The sequence below is a fragment of the Zingiber officinale genome, chromosome 7A (assembly GCF_018446385.1).
Source record: "Zingiber officinale cultivar Zhangliang chromosome 7A, Zo_v1.1, whole genome shotgun sequence".
Classification (NCBI taxonomy): Eukaryota; Viridiplantae; Streptophyta; class Magnoliopsida; order Zingiberales; family Zingiberaceae; genus Zingiber; species Zingiber officinale.
In genome coordinates, this window is record NC_055998.1 from 85,681,749 (window position 1) to 85,703,904 (window position 22,156).

The 22,156-nt window shown below is 38.1% G+C and overlaps 1 protein-coding gene across 1 annotated transcript; it reads left to right on the top strand.

The window, feature by feature from the left end:
• Window positions 1-7,806: 7,806 nt before the first annotated feature.
• Window positions 7,807-11,060, top strand: LOC122000228 (beta-eudesmol synthase-like). The gene is made up of 7 exons (XM_042554700.1): window positions 7,807-8,001; window positions 8,171-8,429; window positions 8,899-9,271; window positions 9,631-9,849; window positions 10,034-10,169; window positions 10,250-10,498; window positions 10,566-11,060. The coding sequence occupies exons 1-7, from the start codon at window positions 7,879-7,881 to the stop codon at window positions 10,857-10,859; spliced, it is 1,653 nt and encodes a 550-aa protein (XP_042410634.1). The 5' UTR covers window positions 7,807-7,878; the 3' UTR covers window positions 10,860-11,060.
• Window positions 11,061-22,156: the final 11,096 nt, after the last annotated feature.

Sequence of the window (22,156 nt, forward strand, 5' to 3'; positions counted from 1 at the left end):
ACCCAATATTGACCAAGTCCAACTTGATTGACCAAGTTGGACTTAGGTACCCATGCTTGGACTACCTCTTTATTATTTCTATTTACTAATGATAAATACGATTTGTATTTTCTTTTAGTTTTAAATCCAAGTCCGGATTTGTTGTAAACGACTCGCTGTTTTCCAAGAATCAGATCCAGATTCTTGGAACCCAAAGTAAACCGTTCCAACATGTTCTTGAGTTCTTTAACTTGAGTTTTCAAATTGGAATTTTCTTCCTCAAGTTGTTGGACTTGGGTTAAATTTCCAATTTGAACTGGCTCAGTTAAAGGACTCGAGTTAGTCACTTCCTTAAGGGTTGTTACCTCCTTTTGGAGTGACTTGACTCGGACGTTAGATTTAACCAACTTTTTTAGTAAGTAAGGAACTAAATTTTCTAAATTATCTAAGCAAATACTAGAAATTAAAGAACTTATAGTGGGTTTAGAACCTTCGGAAACGGATACGGATCCATGGCTTCGCTCGGACTCGGTTCCAGATTCGCTTTCGGTATCTGTCTCGTATTCGGACTCAGTTTCCGCCACAAATGCTAGTACTGGTAATGCGAGGAAGCTTGTCACTTCTTCTTCGTCAGTCTCTGATTTGTCTGAAGATTCAAACCATGTTGCCTTCATCATCTGTTTCTTTCTAGCTTCCTCTGTCTTGCTTGTACCTACTGTTAGGATCGATGGACGCGGCTAGAGAGGGGGGGGTGTGAATAGCCACCCCAAATCTTTCGTTCTTTTCTACAAATCAAGGTTAGCGCAGCGGAAATAAACAATAGAAATGACAACGGAGAATAGCAAACCTCAAACTCGTCGATGTAACGAGGTTCGGAGATGAAACTCCTACTTCTCGGCGTGTCCGTAAGATGGACGAAGCCTATCAATCCGTCGGTGGATGAGTCCCCGGAAAACCGGCTAATAAGAACACTCCTTCTGGGTGGAGAAACCTCACCCCAGAAACTTCTTGCAACAGCAAGAAAGGTGTACAAAAATACAGCACAAAACAGAAGACAATATGAATGTACAAAACAAAGCTTGCCTACTGTTCTTGTCGACTGGAACCCGAAGCAGCAACTTCAGGAAACTCACAGCAGCAGCTGATCAGTCGAGGAAAGCTCACCCGAAGCTTCAAGAAGGAGCTCACACGAAGCTCAGTAAGCTAAGAGCTCAGCAAAGCTCGATCACAGTCAGGAGTAGGAAGAAGAAGAGCACCAGCACTCACTGTAGAAGCCCTGAACTCCTTTTATAACTGCACTCAACCTGCACTGCACCTGCGAAGAACAGAAGACAGAAGACTAGCCGTTGTGAGCCAACGGCTAGTTCTGGACCGATCAGGCTTTAGCCTGATCGGTCCAGGGAACCTCTGATTGGTCCTGGGGACCGATCAGGCCCCAGTCTGATCGGTCCCCGGACCGATCCCACCTCTCTGTAAGAGAGGTGGCTGCGTCTCTGATCGATCGTGGAGACCGATCAGATGACTTACAGAACCCTTCTGTTTGTTATCTGATCGGTCATCAGACCGATCAGATACTCAGGCGTATCGCTGGATCGGTCACCAGACCGATCCAGGTTTAGAGCTCCAGCCCTAAACCCTAAATGGTCCTGAGAACGAGCTACCGAGCCCTCTCTTGACCTAGTCCGGAGAACAAGCTACCGAGCCCTCTCCGACTTCGTCCGGTCCAGAGAACGAGCTACCGAGCCCTCTCCGGCTTTCCGTGCCAAGTCTCCAACTTGGTCTTCTCCGTGCCAAGTCTCCATACTTGGACTTTTCCCGTGCCAAGCTCCCTGCTTGGACTTTTCACCAGATGTCTGGTCAACCTTGACCCATCTGGATTTCCCTTGCCTGGCTTTACTCACCAGGACTTTCCCTTGCCTGGCTTCACTCACCAGGTCTTCCCAACTGCCTAGCTTCACTCACCAGGACTTTCTCCAACTGCCTGGCTTCACTCACCAGGACTTTCACTTTCACCTAGCTTCACTCACTAGGATTTTCACCTGGCTTCACTCACCAAGATTTCCCGACTGCCTCGCTTCACTCACCAGGACTTTCCGAACTGCCTTGCTTCACTCACCAGGACTTTCCGAACTGCCTAACATCCCAGTTAGGACTTCCCAGTCAAGTATCCGGTCAACCTTGACCTACTTGACTCTTCTTCATCCAACCTGATCAGACCCTGATCGGTATCTCTCCGCATGGACAACTGCACCTGCATTGTCCATGTCTACATGTCTTTCTGTATTGTCAAACATCGAAACCATGACCAAGGTTTACGCTTGGTCAACTAGGTCAACCTTGACCTACTGGAAATTGCACCAACACCTACAACCAACGTAATACCTTCCTCGACCGAAGTAGTGTCATACTGTTCATCTAATTCAAATAAATTGTCTATTAAATTATGCTTACTTACTTTTGTATCAGGAATACCTTCGTGTAACTCAATCAGATTCTCCCACAGCTCCTTGGCACTTGAGAATGGGCCGGCGCGATTCAGCTCCTTATTCGTTAAGCCACACTGAAGTGTATACGTTGCTTTTGCGTTTGCTTCTACCTTTTTGATAAGGTTCGCATCCCAGTTCTCGTACGGTAGTGGCTTGCCGGCGCCGTTAGTTGGTAGTTGAAGCCCGGTTTTGACGATCATCCAGACTTCAAAGTGAGTCTGGAGATACGCCTCCATCCGACCCTTCCAATCTCCGAAATAATCTCCGGAGAAGAGCGGTGGGCGAGTAGTGTTGTAGCCTTCTTGATGGGTCATCTTAGAAAGGCAATCTCGCAAAATAAACACAATAAAACTTGTTCCAAGACTTAATCCTGGATTAGTAGTGTTGTAGAAGGATAGAAATAGAAATTTACGAGTTTCGAGAAAAAATAATAAAATAATAATAAAATATTATTAAAAAAATATTTAAAAAATATTATTTCAAATTTTGCCAAATTCAATATTTTATCAATACTAATAAACCGTGAAAGGATGAAAATAAAATTTTCAAAAATAATTTTGGAGGGAAAAAATGAAAGGCGTAAGGTTTTATTTTTACCCTATACAAATGACAAAGCCACGAAAAATGCTTGAATGGTGGTTGCACCAGTTCAAAGCGACCCCGCTCTGATACCAATTGTTGGATCGAGACGCGCTAGAGGGGGGGTGAATAGCGCTCGCGGCTATTTCGTTCGATTATCATAATCGTAAGAGTTAAAACGCAGCAGAATAAAGAAAACAAGCATACAGAGACAGGAGAATTTACTTCGTTCGGATCCTTGATTGACTCCTACTCGAAGGCCCGCGATCCTTGATCGCTTTCCGTGGGCAACAACTATAAGCTCGTAAAAACTATTACAAACTAATTACAATTCAAAGCAGTAAAAAGATTATACCGACAACAAAGGACTAAATCTGAAGCTCCGAGTTGTCGGGGTGTCGTTGCAGCACTTCGGGATCGTCTCGTAGGCAGCTTGTAGCAGATAGTTCACTTGGAAGAAGATATATCAAGCTGCTGGTCGAGATGTCCTTTTATTGGACGTTCAAGGCGCCTCCAGTGCCAGTCAAGGCGCCTTGAACCCCAAAATTTATCCCTGTTCCAGCGCTGTGATAAGCTCCGCTGACTGCTGCTTATCCTAACCTGAAGGCGCTTTCATCAAAGCTCCAAGGCGCCTTCAATGGTCCAAGGCGCCTTCAATCCCTATGAAGGTGCCTCCAGCTCCACTTCGCAGCCAGCTTCAGGTTTTGCACCCGAGGCGCCTCCAATCTCCATGGAGGCGCCTCGAACACTGTTCATCCGAGGGAAAACATCATTATTTTGTACCTGCAAGATATGTTAGTCCTAAACAATATCCTGCAACACAAAGTTAGCATAAAACAACAGTATAAATATGACAAAGAATATTATGATAGTCTCCGGACTGTCCGGGTCTGACTTCGGATTTTTGACCGGAAACCCTAGGTCGACCCGACGCCTACTGTTCCCTCTACGGGGAACGCGTCCTCACCTACTCCACTCAAGAGATTTACCTGCTGCCAGTGCGATCCTCCAGATCGACTGGACTTTTGCTCAGCACTCGACGCTTCCGGACTTTCTGCTGGACATCCGCTTCCCGGCTAGTCCAGTCTTTCACCTGGTTCGCGACACCAGGATTTTCCACCTAGAGTTACCAGCCCCTAGGAATTTTGCCTGAAGCCATCAACCTGCCAAGCCTTTTCGCATAGGGTTACCACCCCCTAGGGTTTTCCCTTTGCCTAACCGCAGCTAGGACTTTTCTCCACCTAGGGTTACCGCCCCCTAGGACCTAAGGTTACCACCCCCTAGGATTTTCACCTGCCTAACCGCAGTTAGGACTTTCCTGAAACACTCATTCAACATGTTAGATAACAACAACCCTTAACTTTGAATCCTTTGCCATTATCAAAACTCAGGTTCGATCGTCGGATGCTTCCCGCACCAACAGAGTGTACAAACATCTGACAGAAAACTAAATCTAAAATGCTGAGCTATTCAACAGTAGTTCTGGAACCAATCAAAATTTTCCATATCAACATCTCTCTAAAATTAAAAATATGTACGTTTAAAAATGATATTGTGTCTTGCCTTCGGAAGGATGCTCAAAACCACAATCAACGATAGCACGAAGGAGTTCCGGCTTCAACAGAAAGTCTCTGAATCCGGAACTGTGAATCCCAACGTAACCCCTGTACGTTTTATCATAGTTAGTAAACAGTATTCACCCTTTGTATAAATTTCGTGGAAATAAACCCAGACTAAAAAAGAAAACAAAATTATGCGACAGTAATAAAATAGACGCTACACAATGATATAAGGAAGAAAAAACATGAAAATAAATCTAATGGAACTTCAGTTAAGGAAAGAGAAAAAAAAAACATTTATCACATCCAATAATGTACAGTGAGGTTGAAAAATAAAATTCCTCTGCTTCAGCTTCAAAGAAAGTATGTGCATAACATAGCGGCCACACAGGAATAGTAACAACTCTAAGTTGTTAGATTCATGAGCATTTCTGTCCTAATAAACTTATTAAATAATTCAATTTGATTAAAAAAATCTAGCTTTGCATGAAAATATGTACATGAGAATGGGAAAAAGGAAAACAAAGAACGCCAGCACTAGATCTAGAATAAAACGAAGTTTCTGACTAGAGAAATCCTTGGAATGAGGAAATTTTTAAGCAGACCATAGCTATAAACGTGCAATAAATAAACAACAAAAAAGCAACTAATTGATTGAAATTGTAACGACAAAAAAAACCCTCAGCAAAGAAAAACCCTTTATACAGTATGAACCACGCCATAAATATGAAGTGAAAAAAAAGACAAAAAAAAAATAGTGGAAGACTGGTAAAAATCCGTTCTTACTTTTTCACTGCTTCACCGGAAACCTTGGCAGCGACCAAATCCGGAGCTTTCTCTTCCTCCTTTTCGTAGTCCAGGAGCTCCTTCTCGTAAACATCATTATCCTTGGCTTCTCCCATACTATATCGAATCAAGAGAAAAAAGATCAAGACAAGATAATATCAAAATATACAACGAAAACGCATCAATCACACCAAAAAACTAAAAAGAAAATGAAAAGAATCACCTTGGCAGACGAAAACTGGAAAGTGGCGCTAGATAGAGTTTGCAAGAGAAACAAATCAGGAGAAAAATAGAAAGCAGGACGACGAGGGTTTTGAGAAAATATCCTAAATGGGAGAGATCCGAGGAGGCTAGGGTTTGGAGGATGAATGGGAGGACTGGAGGAGAGGGGAAAGTTAGATAATAAAGAGGTTGACGAAGCCAATCCAATGGCAGACTGGATGAGTGGCGAACGAGAGCAGCGTGATCTCAGCAGCCCGTGTGTTGATGCTGTGTGGTTGGACGGAGAAGCAAGGGCGTCGTGTGTTGATCCTGATCGGGAGAGGAAGGGGCGTCGATCTAGGAAGGGGGAAGAGGGTGATGTGGTTGAGAGAGATGGTCGGAGGTTTAGGTTTAGGTTTAGGTTTAGGCTGAGAGAGATGGTCGGAGGTTTATGTTTAGGTTTAGGCGAGAGAAATGGTCGGAGGAAGGGGCGCGATATAGATTTAGGTTTGGAGGGAACTTCACAGTGTTGCAAATTTTGGCTGGTGGGGAAATTAAAATATTTTATTTTGGTTCATTAACACCGGGTTTTAAAAACCGCTGTTAAAATCGGTGTCTATTAACAAAAAAAAAGGGCGCTCATAGACATCGCCTAAAAAACCGATGTCTATGAGCGAAAATCTGCGCTTATAGACACTGATTTTTGAAAAAATCGGTGTAAAATATTCAAAGACATCGGGTTTTGTTTAAAACCGTTGTTGTTCCATTGATATCTATGAGGTTTTTTGTTGTAGTGGAGCGTCGGAGGGCCTAACCAGGAATCCCCACCCCGGTCTTAGGTCACTAATGCTTTATTGGTTTATCTTATTGTGCGTAGGATCAGAAAGAGCTTCTTCTAGATTTCAAGGAAGTTCTCTTCATTATGGATCATCGTTCACCGAAACTAGTACACATCTTTACAAATTTAAGACGGGAGCAATAGTCAAAGAGCACAACAGCTCATAATTAATTAAGAAGGAGAAGCAATCAGTAACTCTTGTGATCGTGATGGCCAAGGGATAGTTCGTAAGTCAACAAAATATCAATATTTTGTTTTCTTATTGGTGTCGCGGGTAAGAAGAGGATAGTAAGAGATCTCTCTCTTTCCAAAAGGTATTCGAAAAAAAGTATGTTAATAATGATACCGCTAGGCATGAGTAGGAACGAACCTTATAAAATTGAGATGTTATGTACTTGTGTTTTATGTCTATATTTTCACTATGTATTAATATCTTATAAACGAGCACACGATCGATAAAATCGAAAGAAGCAAATCATTATTCTCCCCCCCTCTAACGACATCATATTCATCGGTCCCAACAAGCAACTCTAAAGGCTCAAGCTCAACTATGGTGTTTTTCCTTGCAAAGGCCCTCGATATGATTTTTGTAGTGAAAACCAACGTAGAAAATGGGTCCGCAGAGAAATTTGAAGCGTTTACTTAGTTTCTAATTCTCTTTCATAGACGCAGTTGTTATATCTAAAAAAGTTAAGACTGCTATATTAATTTGGGATTTATAGATTATTTTAAATACAAAATTGGTTATTTTAAGAGGTGAGGTCCTTGTAACTTATACTATTAATATACAATTATATATTTCACATGAGATGAGGTGAGATCCACGAGATGATTAAACATTTTAACGTGAATTAATTAACTTCAAACGAGGCGATTATATATTTCAATGTGATTATATATTAAAACTATTAATATTTTATTTTTTTCTTGAACTGATTAATTTAGCAGATAAGCACAAGCGCTCATGGAGGCTCGTCTAGATGTTAGCATTATTAGGACCATTTTTGACTAGAGAGAAAATCTTTTATAGTGCACGATTTGAATCTTAGATTTCTTAATTATCCATTGAAAGACCTAACCATTGTATCATTGCCCGAGGTGCAATTACAACTATTAATTAATTTCATATGCTGTGATTATACATCTCATTAATTATGCAATTATTATTGATATATTTCACCAAATAAATATATGATTTATCATTAGGTAACCATTAATTATATTATATATTTCAGGCTTGAGAGTCATTGGTTAGGTGATTCCACAAACATATATAATGTGTGTGTATAAATATTATAACTCACGCCTAACCATGCTTAACCATGGTACTGCGTTACTTAAATTTAAGACGTTTGGGGAAGCAATCCATACAATACTTTTAACCATGTTCATCTGAGATTATAAATACCAAGCGAAAGGTAGCCAAAGAGCACAACAACTCATAATTAAGATGGAGAAGCAATCAGTAACCCTTGTGAGTGATGACCAAGGGATAGTTCGTAAGTCAACAAAATATCATCCAAGTGTTTGGGGTGATTATTTCATTCGAAACTCGTCTCTCAATCTATTAGAGGTATTTTATGAACTTGTTGCATTTTAATAGATATTCCTCACTAAGTCTTTACAATTTGAAGTCTGATTATTAGTAGTGACATATATTACTTAATTAGTTTGCTAGGTGCAAATAGGTGGTGATTAAATGGATATTCTTGAACGTATATCTAACAATTTAAATGATGCAGGAGTCCACTCAAAGGATGAGAGAGAGAGTGGAAGAATTAAAGGTGCAAGTAAAGAGCATGTTCAAGGAAACTAGTGACATATTGCAGATTATGAATTTGATTGATTCAATTCAACTTCTAAGATTGGACTATCATTTTGAGAATGAAATAGATGACGCACTAAGATTGATCTTTGAGGTTGACGACAAGAACTACGGGCTTTATGAAACTTCTCTTAGATTTCGATTACTTAGGCAACGTGGATATAATGTTTCTACAGGTAACCATAGAAATAAGTTAAAATTATTAGGTTGTTTATGCTTATGCTGCTATCTATAAAATTAAATATAGATATAATAAAATTGAAATTCAAGATAAATATATCTTTCTTTATATGACTATAAATTAACAATAAATGTTTTCATCATTTGCCAAAATGTTCATTTGTTTTTTACTTTCTAATCAAACTTACACTAATTTAAAAAATCATAGGTGCCTGATAGAAATTTTACATGCTATCCTAATAAAAGAATGATAAAACAAGAGGTGCCAACTTACCATATTGTTAATAGCTAAATTGTTGCCAAGGTTTAAGATTTAAAATTTATCATGAAAACCTACTTTCATTGATATTATTTATAAAAAAAATGAGAGGATATAAAACTAGTTAAATAGTTTGATATAATGTAGTATTTTCAACTAATTATTTTTCTAAACACTTACTATTGATTGTTTACTCACTCTTGTAGATACTTTTAACAAGTTCAAAGATGACAATGGAAGCTTTATATCTACCTTGAATGGAGATGCAAAGGGATTACTAAGCTTCTATAATGCGTCTTATCTTGCAACACATGGAGAGCTCATACTTGATGAAGCTAATTATTTTACAAAGTCTCAGCTAGTATCCTTATTGAGTGAGCTTGAACAACCTTTAGAGACACAAGTATCTCTTTTCTTGGAAGTACCACTATGTCGAAGAATTAAAAGTCTTTTGGCAAGAATATATATTCCTATTTATCAAAAGGATGCAATGCGAAATGATATTATTTTAGAACTTGCAAAATTGGATTTCAATCTATTGCAATCTCTTCATAAAGAGGAATTGAAGAAACTTTCGATGTAAGTAAATTTAAATAATCATTTTTTAGAAATATTTTACTAATATATGTGAACAAACAAACAACATAATCCTCACATTTAATATCAATATATAAATATAATAGGAAAATTTATAAGAATTTCAAAATTATTGCTTTATAGTTATGGAGATATCATAGCACTTAAAAATTATTTGCATGAACTTTACTAGCTATAGAACTGCACAAGTTTGATTAATGCTAGAGATCTCACACGATTTTCATACATTATCTTAATTGGTTAGTTCTAGTTTCCTAATTGTAAGTAATTTTGTTTTATTTACATTTGGGGTATAAATTGATTATTTTGTTTCTATTTTTTGATGGATGACATGTTTAAAGATGGTGGAATGATTTAGCACTTGCTAAATCACTAAAGTTTGCCCGTGATCGAATTGTGGAAGGTTATTATTGGGTTCTTGGTATGTATCATGAGCCTCAATTTTCTTGTGCACGAGTGATGTGCACCAAAGCATTTTGTGTTCTATCAATTATGGATGATATTTATGATAACTATAGCACATTGGATGAGCGCAGACTATTAACTGAAGCAATAAAGAGGTTTGTTTTTAGGATATCCTAACTTTAATTGTTTTGTGTCGTTTCCTTTAATATTGTTGTTGTACGTCATATATGATAGGACTACAAGGTTGTAAAACAAATTCAAGTCAAATGATAAGTTCTCATATTCAATCTTATACTAATATCATGGCCACATATTTGCTCATTTTTTTCTTACATTTAGGTGGAATCATCAAGCTGTCGATTCTTTACCAGAATATATAAAGGATTTTTATCTCAAGCTATTAAAGATTTTCGAAGAATTTGAAGCAGAGTTGGAAGTTAATGAGAAGTACCGTGTGCAATACCTTCAAAATGAAGTATGTTAATAGGAAAGAGATATTGACTTCGATCTGTTATCCTAAAAATTATTAACTAAACTTTTTCTTGATTTACATAGTTTAAAGCTGTAGCCATAGCATATTTTGAGGAATCTAAGTGGGGTGTGGAGGGATATGTGCCATCACTTGACGAACACTTGCGTGTTTCATTGATCTCCTCCGCATGTTCTATGGTCATTTGTTCCATGTGTTTGGGTATGGGAGAAGTGGCAACAAAAGAGATATTCAAGTGGTATTCTAGTTTTCCTAAGCCCGTGGAAGCTTGCTCTATAATTGGTAGACTCCTCAATGATATAAGATCACATGAGGTAATCACTTCCCTTGGTACAATAGCTTAGCAACAATGTTTGACAATTCCAATTAAAAACTTTGTAGATGGAGCAAGAGAGAGACCATGCTGCCTCTACAGTGGAAAGTTACATGAAAGAGCATGGCACGGATGTAAAAGTTGCATGTAAGAAGCTACGAGAGACAGTGGAGAAAGCATGGAAGGATTTAAATAAGGAAAGTCTTAATCCAACACCAGTAGCTCGACCTATAATTGAAAGAATACTTAGCTTTTCAATCTCAATGGAAGACGTATATAGGTACACCGATGAGTACACCAATTCTGATAATAAAATGAAAGATAATATCTCTTTGGTGTTGGTTGAACCTATTCCTATATAAGGGTGTGACTTCTTTAATAAATTATAGTGGGAAGAGTATGTTGAAAATCATTAGAGGCAACCACTTCAGTGTGAGGATGATCAATTCCCTAGCTATCAATGTTTGAATAAATCAAACTTATATTTGGATGGTGTATGGAAAGTTATAATTGATATGTAGTGATATCTTATGTATCTTTCTAAATAAAAATTGCACTTTTGCTTGGAAGATATAACATATTGCTTTCTCTTAATCAACAAGATATGAAAATAGTTGAATGAATTATTAATTTTAAACTCTTGAACCATCGACCTCAATGTTGTCTTTCACAACTTTGCTCAATCTCTTCCACCATCACCTGTGTTCCCCTTCCATCCTCTCCCTCTCAACTAATTTGGAAACCAGTATCAAAAAAATGAATATTTGCTTTTAAATAAATCTGTTGGATGCATTCCAATAGTTCATATGGAACATAAATTAAATATAATTGTGTTTATATTGCCTTAGAGAATTTGATTGCCATTCTTTCTACAAAACTTAGAGGCACTTACTAATAAAGTAGTAATTAAGTACTTGTCAGTTAGCATTTATAGAACGTGTTGTGCTGAAGGAGTTTTCATGTCTCTTTGAGCTGTTAAAACTGACAGAATAATACTAATGAGGAGTTTATCATACTGAAATTTCATTATGAGAAAACATTTAATAGTTAATTCGACAGCTAAATTCTTGTTCTGAAGCTTCTTAATTTTGTTGACAAATGGGTTACTTGGATAAAATTGTTGGTTGTCTCTTACAAATCTCTTGTTGTTACTAGGCAATTTGTAAAGATGAGTTTGGACTTGGACAAGAAAACCCGTCATCTCCTTACCATACATCTTAGTGACTTATGCATTGCACCATATCACCAAACTTAATCTTTGATGTGCGTAGATTATGCATATTTTTAGATATTGTTTATTACACATCTACTTGTATTTCATAAAAATATTTTACAGTGACCTCACCCTTTTTTATTATTATATCATACTTCTACTCTTTTGATTCAGAGGTCTGTTATTTTTATATTTTTATTGACAGTACATATTCTGGAAAAAAAAATAGAGTAAATCGGACGTTAGAGCAAGTTTTAGTAGCACACACGGTTGTATCTCACAGGAACATAATCGTGCCTTTCTTACAGAGCATTCCATCCAACGGTCGTGCCTTATATCTCCTAGGAGAAGCAAATTTTATGGTCAGGTCATGTCCAAAAAGCATTGTCGTGCCCTTCTTCCAACGGCTTCTATGGTTTGGCTGTGCCTACCAGGCACGACCATGTCTCCTCCAAAACAGTCTTCCACAAGTACGTCGTGCCTCACATCCAGAGGTTCGTATGCCATAGCAATGTCCAAAAGGCACGACTGTGCCTTATTTCCAATGGTAATTATGTTGGTGTTGTAAGTTCTAGATAATCGAATCTAGTTTTGATAATGGCAAAGGGTTCAAAGTTAAATTGTGCTATAATTTAACAAGCTTACCTAAGTGTGAAGGCAAGATCTAGTTGAGGTCATGGTCAAGGGATTGGGCACGAAGTCCTGGTTGAGTGGATTGGGCAGAAGACTTGGCAGATCGAGAACAACTAGCGGAAGTCCTAGGGGTCATGTACACTAGGCAGACGTCTAGGCAGGTAGAGGATCGAACGTCTAGGGGAAGTCTTAGAGATCAAAGTCAGATGTCGAGCAGAAAGTCCAAATAGGTATTTGGCAAAAGGTAACTCTCCTGAGAAAAATAGGTGAGGACGCATTGCTCGTTGAGGGAATAGTAGGGGTGGTTCGACCGATAATTTTGTGGGAAATCCGAAAGTCAGAATCAGATAATCCTGAGACTGTCAAACTAAGTTAAAATGTTATATTTTGCCTGTTGTGTTAACTCTATAGTGTGGAAAATCAAAGATGGAAGTTGGCTGGAAAAGGGACTTATATGTACCCGGGAAGGGTCCAGGCGCCCGAAAGTCCAGGTGCCTATAGTAGGTCCAAGCGTTCGGATTAGGCCAAACCTAGTCGTGCGTGCAGATGAGTTAGCATGCTCTGATTGGCCAACATATGTCAAAGTATAGACCCAGACTAGTCTAGGCACCCAGAGATGGATAAAACCTTCACATATAGAGCTTCACCAAGGTGGCCATCCCAACCGTCTAGGCGCCTGGGGGGTGGTCCAGGAGCCCAAAATTGGATAACTCCCCGATGAATCGGATAGACTTTGGTCCAAGCGCCCGAGACCGGTCTAGGTGCCTGGAAAAGGTTATAAAAAGAGGTCCAACCAGTAGCTTCAATACACAACTCTTCAAGCAACTGAACACCCAAAAGCTCGCCATGCTACTCTGATTTCCAACACTACTACGTTGTGACATTACTTAGACAACTGCACTCTACACCAAATTTTCATATTGTCAGTATAATTTATTTTACACAAACTTATAATCATCTCTCTATACGTTCTTTGCAATTATCAAATTACTAGTGTATTACCCAACAAAGCAATCGTCGATCGCGAGCCTTGAAGTAAGAGTCGTCATAGGCTCCGAACCAAGTAAAACAAAAAATGTTAGCATTGTCTTTATATTTCCATTGCTTTTATTACTCTGAGTTTTTTTATGAAAAAAGTGAAAAAGTTACAAGCGCTATTTACCACCTCCTCTAGCATTGTTTCTCGATCCTATAATTGGTATCAAAGTGAATTTTTATTTTCAAATTTTTTGTCATAAGTCAGAATTGGTATAATAACCTCTTTTAACAAATTTTTTATTTTTTCAATTTTTTTTCAAAATTGGTATAACACCATTTGAGCTGTTTTTTGCCTTATTCTCTTCCTGTATTATTAATCCAAGATAAAGTCTTAGTATATCTTTTTTTTTCTTTTATGAGATTTTTAAAATGGCCCATGAAGAAGACTATAGTACTATCGCCTGCCTACCTCTTTTCTCCGGCCAGGATTTTGGCTACTAGAAGAGCTGAATGGAGTATCATCTGAAGACCTAGGTGAAAATATGGATCATAATTCAAACTAGATTCACATTTCCCACTAAGAATGGAATGCCCATCGCCTACATCAAATGGGATGCACCTACAAAGAAGCAAATTAAGGCAATGCTAAAGCTACTCAGACCTTACAATGTGGCCTAACTAAAGAAGAGCTGAACCGAGTCAGTCCTTTCAATAGTGCCAAGGAATTATGGGAGAAACTGATCGAGTGGCATGAAGGAACCTCCGACACTAAGGTATCAAAAAGAGATTTAATTTTAAATAAATTATATAATATTAAAATATAAGAAGGAGAATCAGTAAGCCAGCCTCACGCCAAGATTTAGGATATGCTTAACGACCTCCACTCTATTGGTCAAAAGATAGAGAACCGCGACATCATAAGGTACACTTTGAATGCTTTTTCAAGGAATACTTTGTGGGCATCTATGGTAGATGCTTGCAAAGTTTCCAAGAATCTATCTTTAATTAGATTAGACGAATTATTTCCTGAGTTTAAACTTTATGAACAATCTAATGCTACTCTAACAGAGAAAGGTCTTGCCTTGCTTGTAGGAAAATTCAAAACTAAGGAGTTGAAGCCTAAAATTTGATCCAAACCCAAATCCCAATCCAAAGATGAATTAGATTATGATGATGAAGAGATCACTACCGAACTAGTAAGTTTAGTTTGAAAATTGTGCAAAAGAAGAAAGGATTCACCAAACACTAGATCAAAAAGGTGATCCAAATAAAAGACAAGAAGTCAAGTCTGAACACAAGCACACAAGGCAAATCGGACATAATCTACTACGGTTGTAACAAGAAAGGGCACTTCAAGTCAGCATGTCCAAACCTAAAACAAGAAAAGAAGCAAAGGAGAAAGAAGACCTTGAAGGCTACGTGGAATGAATCGTCATTAGAAGATTTAGAAGAATCAAAAGAAGAGGAACAAGCCCAAGCAAGCTTTCTCGCGCTGCCAGTATGACAACAAGTAATCGACTCCGAGATTGAAACTGAAGTCGAGCCCAAGTCAGAAGTCGAGTTTAAGAGAAGCCACTGATCTGTATTTGTTTTCGAAGGACCAAATAACACTGTAAGTTCTCCTTTAGTAGATAAGTTGTATAATTTAATAAATTGTTTGATGTGTAAATTAGCTAAGTCTAATGTCTGGATCAAGTCACTCTAAAAGGAGATAACAACCATTAAGAAAGTAATAAAACTAAATCCTTTGACATATCAAGTTCAAAGTGGAACTTCAACTCAAGTCCAACAACTTGAAGAAGAAAATTTTACTTTCAAAAGTCAAGTCAAAGAACTTAAGAGTTCATTGGAATGGTTTACTTTGAGTTTCAAGAATCTTGATATGATTCTTGGAAAATAAAGGGTCGTATACAATAAATCCATACTAGGATATAAAGCTAATTCTCGGGTTAAATTGTATATATCAATTGTAAATAGAAATAGAAATCAAGTCCAAGCATGAGTCCCTAAGTTAAGCTTGAATAATCAAGTTGGACCAACCCAAATTGGATCCCCAAGGGTCAAATTCATTACCTCGATATACCATATCAAGGTTATGATCCAAGGGGAGCCAACAAAAAAACTATTTTTGTAATTAGATAAACCTGATTGATTGTCTGGTTTACTGCTTTAATATGCATGTTTATTTTAATTTTTGCTTAATTTAGAATGGTTAGATAAGGACTTAGACTTGTTTGATACCAACCTAGTACCAGGGTGGGGCGAGATGATAGTATGTTAAAAAAGTTTGGTCTATGAGTCAAGTAGGGTAAGGTGTACCCTATTTGGTCTATTTAGCTAAGTGGAACTAACCAAAGGTACCTTGCAATATCCTAGGCTAGTTAGACCAAGCTTTTTTAATAGGAAAATTAAATATACAATTTTTTAAAAAGACTTTGTCTAGAAGTGGTCATTGTTTCAATACCTAAGAAGGCCCTTGTACCTCGCCACATCCTGGAAGTTAATTTTTAAAATATGTATTTAATTAACTGACGGTTAAACCTGAATCTAACTAAAATGTCAATCAATTATTATATTTAAAATTAAATTAATAAAGATAAAATTAATAACAATCTCACAAAACTTATAAGGTTCCTTATTTGAAAATATAGAATGAGTGAGATGCTAAGGTTAAATTTAGCCTGAGACCAAGACACTTAGCTTAACTTAATTTCAATTAATCTAATTTTGATTTAACTAAATTTAAACTAATCTAATTTCATTCAATTTAAGTTTAATTAAAATACATTCTAACTTAATCTTAATTAATTTAATTAATTTTTAAAACTTAAATTTCAGAACTTAAATTAAATTTTTAAAACTTAAATTAATTTTTTAAACTTAAATCAATTTTTCAAAACTTAATAATTTTTTAAAAAAACCTTATACAATTAATTACACAAGTCAAAAGTTAAACTAAAAACTTAATTATATTTTAAAAACTAAATCAGCGAATTTCATCTCACAAATATATCATAGGAATAACGTGTTTGATAATCTAAATGGGTGAGATGAAATAACTAAGTGAATTCTATCAATCTACCTTACATTCCTAAAAGTTGGATCCAAATCAAAATACTTTTTGTATAGGAACATAAAGATTTAGACTAATAAATGTTGGATAGTGGATGATCCAGATACATGATTGAAAATAGATTGAAGTTTACCAAATTAAAACTCAAGAACCTAGGATCCATTGCATTTGACAGCAATAGAAAATTTAAGGTAATTGGAAAAGGTAACATTGAGTTAAATTCCAACTTTATTATTCACAAAGTATTGCTTGTAAATAATTTTCAATTTAACTTGTTGAGTGTTAGTCAACTGTATGACTCAGGTTACTTAGTAATCTTTTCTAACCAAGAGTACTTAATTAAAAATATCAAAACTCCTAAAGTAACGCTTAAAGGGATCCAAAAGAATAATGTTTACATAATAAATTTACCCAGCTCACTACCTAAGTGTCTAATAACTCCACATGAAGAAAATAAATTGTGTCACAGAAGACTAAGTCACACTCATTTAAAACTAATCTAGAAAGTGAGTCAAAATGGATTAGTAAAAGATCTACCTAAATTGAAAAATCTGAAAAATAGAACCTGCAATGCATGCCAACAAGAAAAACAGACCAAATAAACTTACAAACCAACTAAAACAAATCAAATTAATTCTATACTTGAACTATTACACCGAGATCTATTTGATTCACATGGGCTAAGTCATTAAGCGGAAACTAATACTACTTAGTAATAATTGATAATTACTCAAGATTCACTTGTGTAAAATTCTTCAAAACCAAAGATAAAAATTTTGAAATATTTAGCACTTTATGTAAATTAATAGAAAATTAAAAAAGATATTAAAATAAAAAAAATAAGAAGTGATCATGGAGGAGAATTTAAAAATTATAGATTTAATTAATTTTTCCAAACTAATGGATATCTCCATGACTTTTCAGACCCTAGAACTCTCCAACAAAATGAAGTAGTAGAAAGAAAGAATAGTACTTTACAAGAAGCTAGAACCATGTTAAATGAATATAACTTAACTCATCAATTTTGGGTCGAGGCAGTTAGCATAGCTTGTTATATTTAAAATAGAATTTTAATTAATAAACAACATAATAAAACTTCTTATAAAATATACTATAATAAAATAACAAACTTAAGTTACTTAAGGGTATTTGGGGTGTAAAGTACACATATTAAATGTCAAAGCGAAAATAGGCGAATAATAATAAGGGAATTTCCCGGAATTTTTGGATATTTTTCGGAAATTTTTCGGAGCTCGTATGGACGAGTTTACGGGGATAAAACGGGGTTCCGGGAAAGCCTGTTTAGGCTGGACATTTAAGAGAGGAAATATTTATGTTTATAATTGCTTTCCCGTTTCTTTTTATTTTATTTCTTTTCCTTCGTTTTCCCTTCCTCGCCGAAATGCCCCCGCGCGCCCGACTTCTTCCCCCTGCCCTAACCGGCGCCGCACGAGCGGAAACCTAGACGTCGATCCCCTTTCTTTGTTCTCCTCTCCTCTCGGCACCTTCTCTACCCGACGCTGCCGCCGGCCGAGTTCCTTCTTCCCGCACGGTGAGCACATCCCGATTCCTCTACCCTCCTCTGGTCCGACGAGTCATCATCGGCCCCTCTTCTGTGCTGGTGCCCTAGTAAGCCGTCGGCGTCGCCCGGAGCAGTGCCGCTCCTCACTGTGTCGCCTCTCCTTTGTTAGCACCCGAACCCTCTTTCCAGCGTTGCCCTAGCCGACGCCACCACTGATCGCCGGAGGAAACTGTCGTTTGTGAGTTTTGGATTCTTAGAGTTTTTTTTTTGGTTCAATTATGGGTACGGGATGTTATCTAATTGAGTGGATGCCCCTGCAGTGAGGAAGAGGTCATCTTGATCTGGAGTCCAGCAGGTATTCTTGCTTCCAGCAGCTGCTCACCTCGTGTCCGGCAACGAGCAGCCACTAATTGTGCAGCAACGTTTCATCCAGTAGTACTTTGTCCAACATCAACTCTTGAGTTCTAGTAGCTGGCTGAATTAAGGTAAGGATTAGGTGTATTTGAATACTTGTTGTAGATCATGTTCCAAATTGGAGGAATTGGTTAGATGATCATGTGAATCTAGGTAAGGAATATGATTATGATACCTGTTGATTTAGGTAGGAATTGGTACATACATAATTGTTTATGTATTTGAATTAGGTGATTGGTTATGTAGATGTGTAATCATGTGTAAATGGAATTAAGTTTGGATTCTTAATCTAATGGTGGATCGTGGATTAGGTTTATGTTATTTTGTTAATTGGGGTTTGTCCCTAATTTAGTGTAAGAGATTTTTATTTAGCTATTTAAAGGAGTTAGCTAAATAAAAATATATTTTTTATCCGTAACACAGGACTTTGACGCGAGACGAGTATCTCGACATCGTATTCGGGCCAGATTGGACTTTTCGATTGGAGGCGGGTACTTTTGACTTATTGTCTTTGATATGCATAGTAGTGAAATTAACAAGTTGCATTAATTATGTTCCTCATTTGTTTCGGTTAATCACTACCCGATTACCTGTTACCTGCTTGATTAATTGTTTGTTTTGCATTTCGTGTTGTTATGTACCTGATTACACATGCTCATAGAGGTAGTGATATAACCATACCTTACCATGTTCAGGACCTAGGTTTGATACCTTATTTGATCAGTGTACTTTGATATGATTTGTTCACTATGGTGCACTTCATTATATGTCCATAGATTGGTTTAATATATTACCATGCTTAGTGGCATGCACCATTCGCATGATTTCATGCTGTGTGATAGATTGCTCCATTATTGTCGAGCACATTGCCAGTTTCATTACTGTTCGGTGCTCCGTTGTGACGATCATGGGTAGCGTAATGCAGCGTGATAGCACATCAGTTTGCTCTTCCGGTGCTCCGTTGGTCCGCTCAGGGGTAGTGTGACGCAGCATGTAGCACGTTAGGGATCCCTCCTCGTCATAGTGTATCGGGAGATGAGAGCATTGCGCTCCCCCATTTATGATTTGGGGTAGGAGTATGTGTGTACTCCGACAGCATCTCGTCCTCTCTGTCACTCATCAAGAGTAGTGATGCAGAGTGCACGGTCGTCACAGCCCTACCCACTCGGTCCCACTTTTGTTGTGAGTTGGCTGACTGGCGTCAGGGGTGACCATGACATTGGCATCATATGCATGATGCATTTATTGCTTGTGTTTGTGTTTGCTGCATTTATATGCTGCATATTGTTTGGATACCTATGTTTGACATGCATACAGGATTTTTATACCACTCGGATTGTTTGTCCTGATATCCAGGTCCTGGTTAGTACAGTTTCTCTCCTGTTTTACTTCGGTTTGCATTTACCTTTATTTTATCAGGAGACTGTACTCATGATTAGTGCTAGGTGTTATTTCCTTACTTTGCATATCAATTGTACCTGCTGAGTGTTAGACTCACCCCGCCTCCATTGTTGTTATATTTCAGGATGATGCTGTCAGGAGAGAGTTCTAGTTGCTGGTCCCCTGAAGACCCCGAAGACTTATAGATCTTTTGGTTTTGTTTTGCTTCTTATTTGACCATGTTTACACTTGGTTTTGTTTGATACCTGGATATTGTATGGATTGTCCTTGTTGATGGATTTTTATTCGATATGTTTTACTACATGCCTGCCTGGACGGCAGAAGAGGTGAGTTTGTTGGATTTATGTTTTATGAGTGTAGTGGAGTAGGAAAAATCGTATTTGAGCTTTACGAGTGTAGTTGAGTAGGGTTGATTTCGAGTCAGAGTATTGTTGTTCTGTTTACTTGTTATATAAACTGCGTGGAATGTCTGTGATTGTATTTTATTTCTGCTATTATTCCAGCTGCATGTGGCTGAGGTATGTGGATATGTAAAAAGTTTCAGATTGTCCGCCGTACAGGGGAGATGTTGCCGAAATTTCTTCGGACAGGGACTCCTCCGGGGCGTGACACTAGGGGCCTTTTTATAGCTCCGGAAAAATCCTATCCGTGGATGGAAGGCGCCTTGAAAAGGGTTCAAGACACCTTCAAGTGGATAAAGTTTTATCCATAACTCAACGGCAACAAACGGTTCTTCTTTTGTATTAGAGTTTGAAAGGTATTGCCCCCTTTTTGTGCAACAATTGGTATCAAAGCGAGGTTTTAGAAGATTTCTTCAATATGTCGGGGATGTCTTCTACGAAGTTTGATATGGTGAAGTTTGACAAAATCGGGAACTTCGAATTATGGTAGAGAATGGTCAAGGACTTGTTAGTGCAATAAGGTATGGTGAAGACTCTAGGAGAAAGGAAACCGAAAAGCATAGAAAGATTGGATTAGGAAGAACTTCAGGTGAAGGCAATGACAACAATTAGGCTTTGTCTTACGAATGATGTGATGTACCATATCATGAACAAAGAGTCATCGATGACAATTTGATAATAGTTGGAAAGTAGGTATATGTCAAAGTCATTAATAAACAAATTGTATCTCAAACAAAAGTTATACGGACTGAAGATGACAAAGAGAATCAATTTAAGCCAACACTTCAACTTATTCAACCAAATTGTGAGCAATTTGAAGTGAGTTGATGTGAAGATCAAGAATGAAAACAAGGTGCTGATGTTGTTAAACTCTCTACCTCTATCTCCTACATATAAGAATTTGGTTATTACTTTGATGTGGGGTAAGGAAACTCTTAAATTGGAGGAAATCACAGGTGTGTTGCTAGGTTTTCATCAAAGAAAGAAAATAAGTGACGAAGTTTCTCAGGGAGGACTTTGTTGGATAGAAACGTGCCAGACGGGGGGGGGGGGGGGGAATAGCGCTCGTGACTTTCACTTTTCATATTCGAAACGATTGAGTACAAATGCAGCGAAAATTTAAATAAAACGTAGAAGGACGCCAAGATTTACTTGGTTCGGAGCCTAGGGTGACTCCTACTCCAAGGTCCACGCTCGTTGAGCATTTACTTTGGGCAACAACTATAATCATGAAATAGTACAAGAGATTATTACAAATTAGATGCACAAAAACTTATACCGACAACAAGAATTCGAAATTCGTAGCTCCGAGTCGTCGGGGTTGTGTTATGGCTTAGCCGGAACGTCTCGTTAGCAGCAGACAGTTGTATAATCGCTTGGGAGTTGATTACCTCACTACTGGCCGAGACCTCCTGATAAAGGTCGTTGAGGGTGCCTCCAAGACTCTTGAGGGCGCCTCCAATCCTCAGGTCAGTCGCGCGTAGATAAACTCTGAAGCAGTCTTCGCCTATCCACTTGAGGGGGCCTCCAATCCCCTGGAGGGCGCCTTCAATGCCGTCTGAGGTGCCTCAAGCCTCCATGAGGGGCCTCCAACCTGGCTTCCTGCGCAGCTTCTGCCTTGCACCCGAGGCGTCTCCAAGCTCCATGGAGGGCGCATCGGGTACTGTTTATCCGAGGCAAAACATACTATTTTATCCTTGCAAGATAGGTTAGTCCACAGAACAACAACATATCTTGCAAAACAAAGTTAGTAGATAATAACCATAATAACAGAAATATTTTGACAGCCTCCGGACAGTCCGGTTCTGACTTCGAATTTTCGACCTGAAATCCTAGGTCAAACCGACGCCTAATGTTCCCTCAACGGGGAACGCGTCCTCACATATTCCACTCAGGAGAGTATACCCGTTTCCAGTCTTGTCCTCCAGACTTTTGCTCAGCGCCCAAATCTTCAGGTCTTTCCGCTGGACGTCCGCTCCACGACCTGTCCAGACTTTCCACCTGGTTCGCGACACCAGGACTTT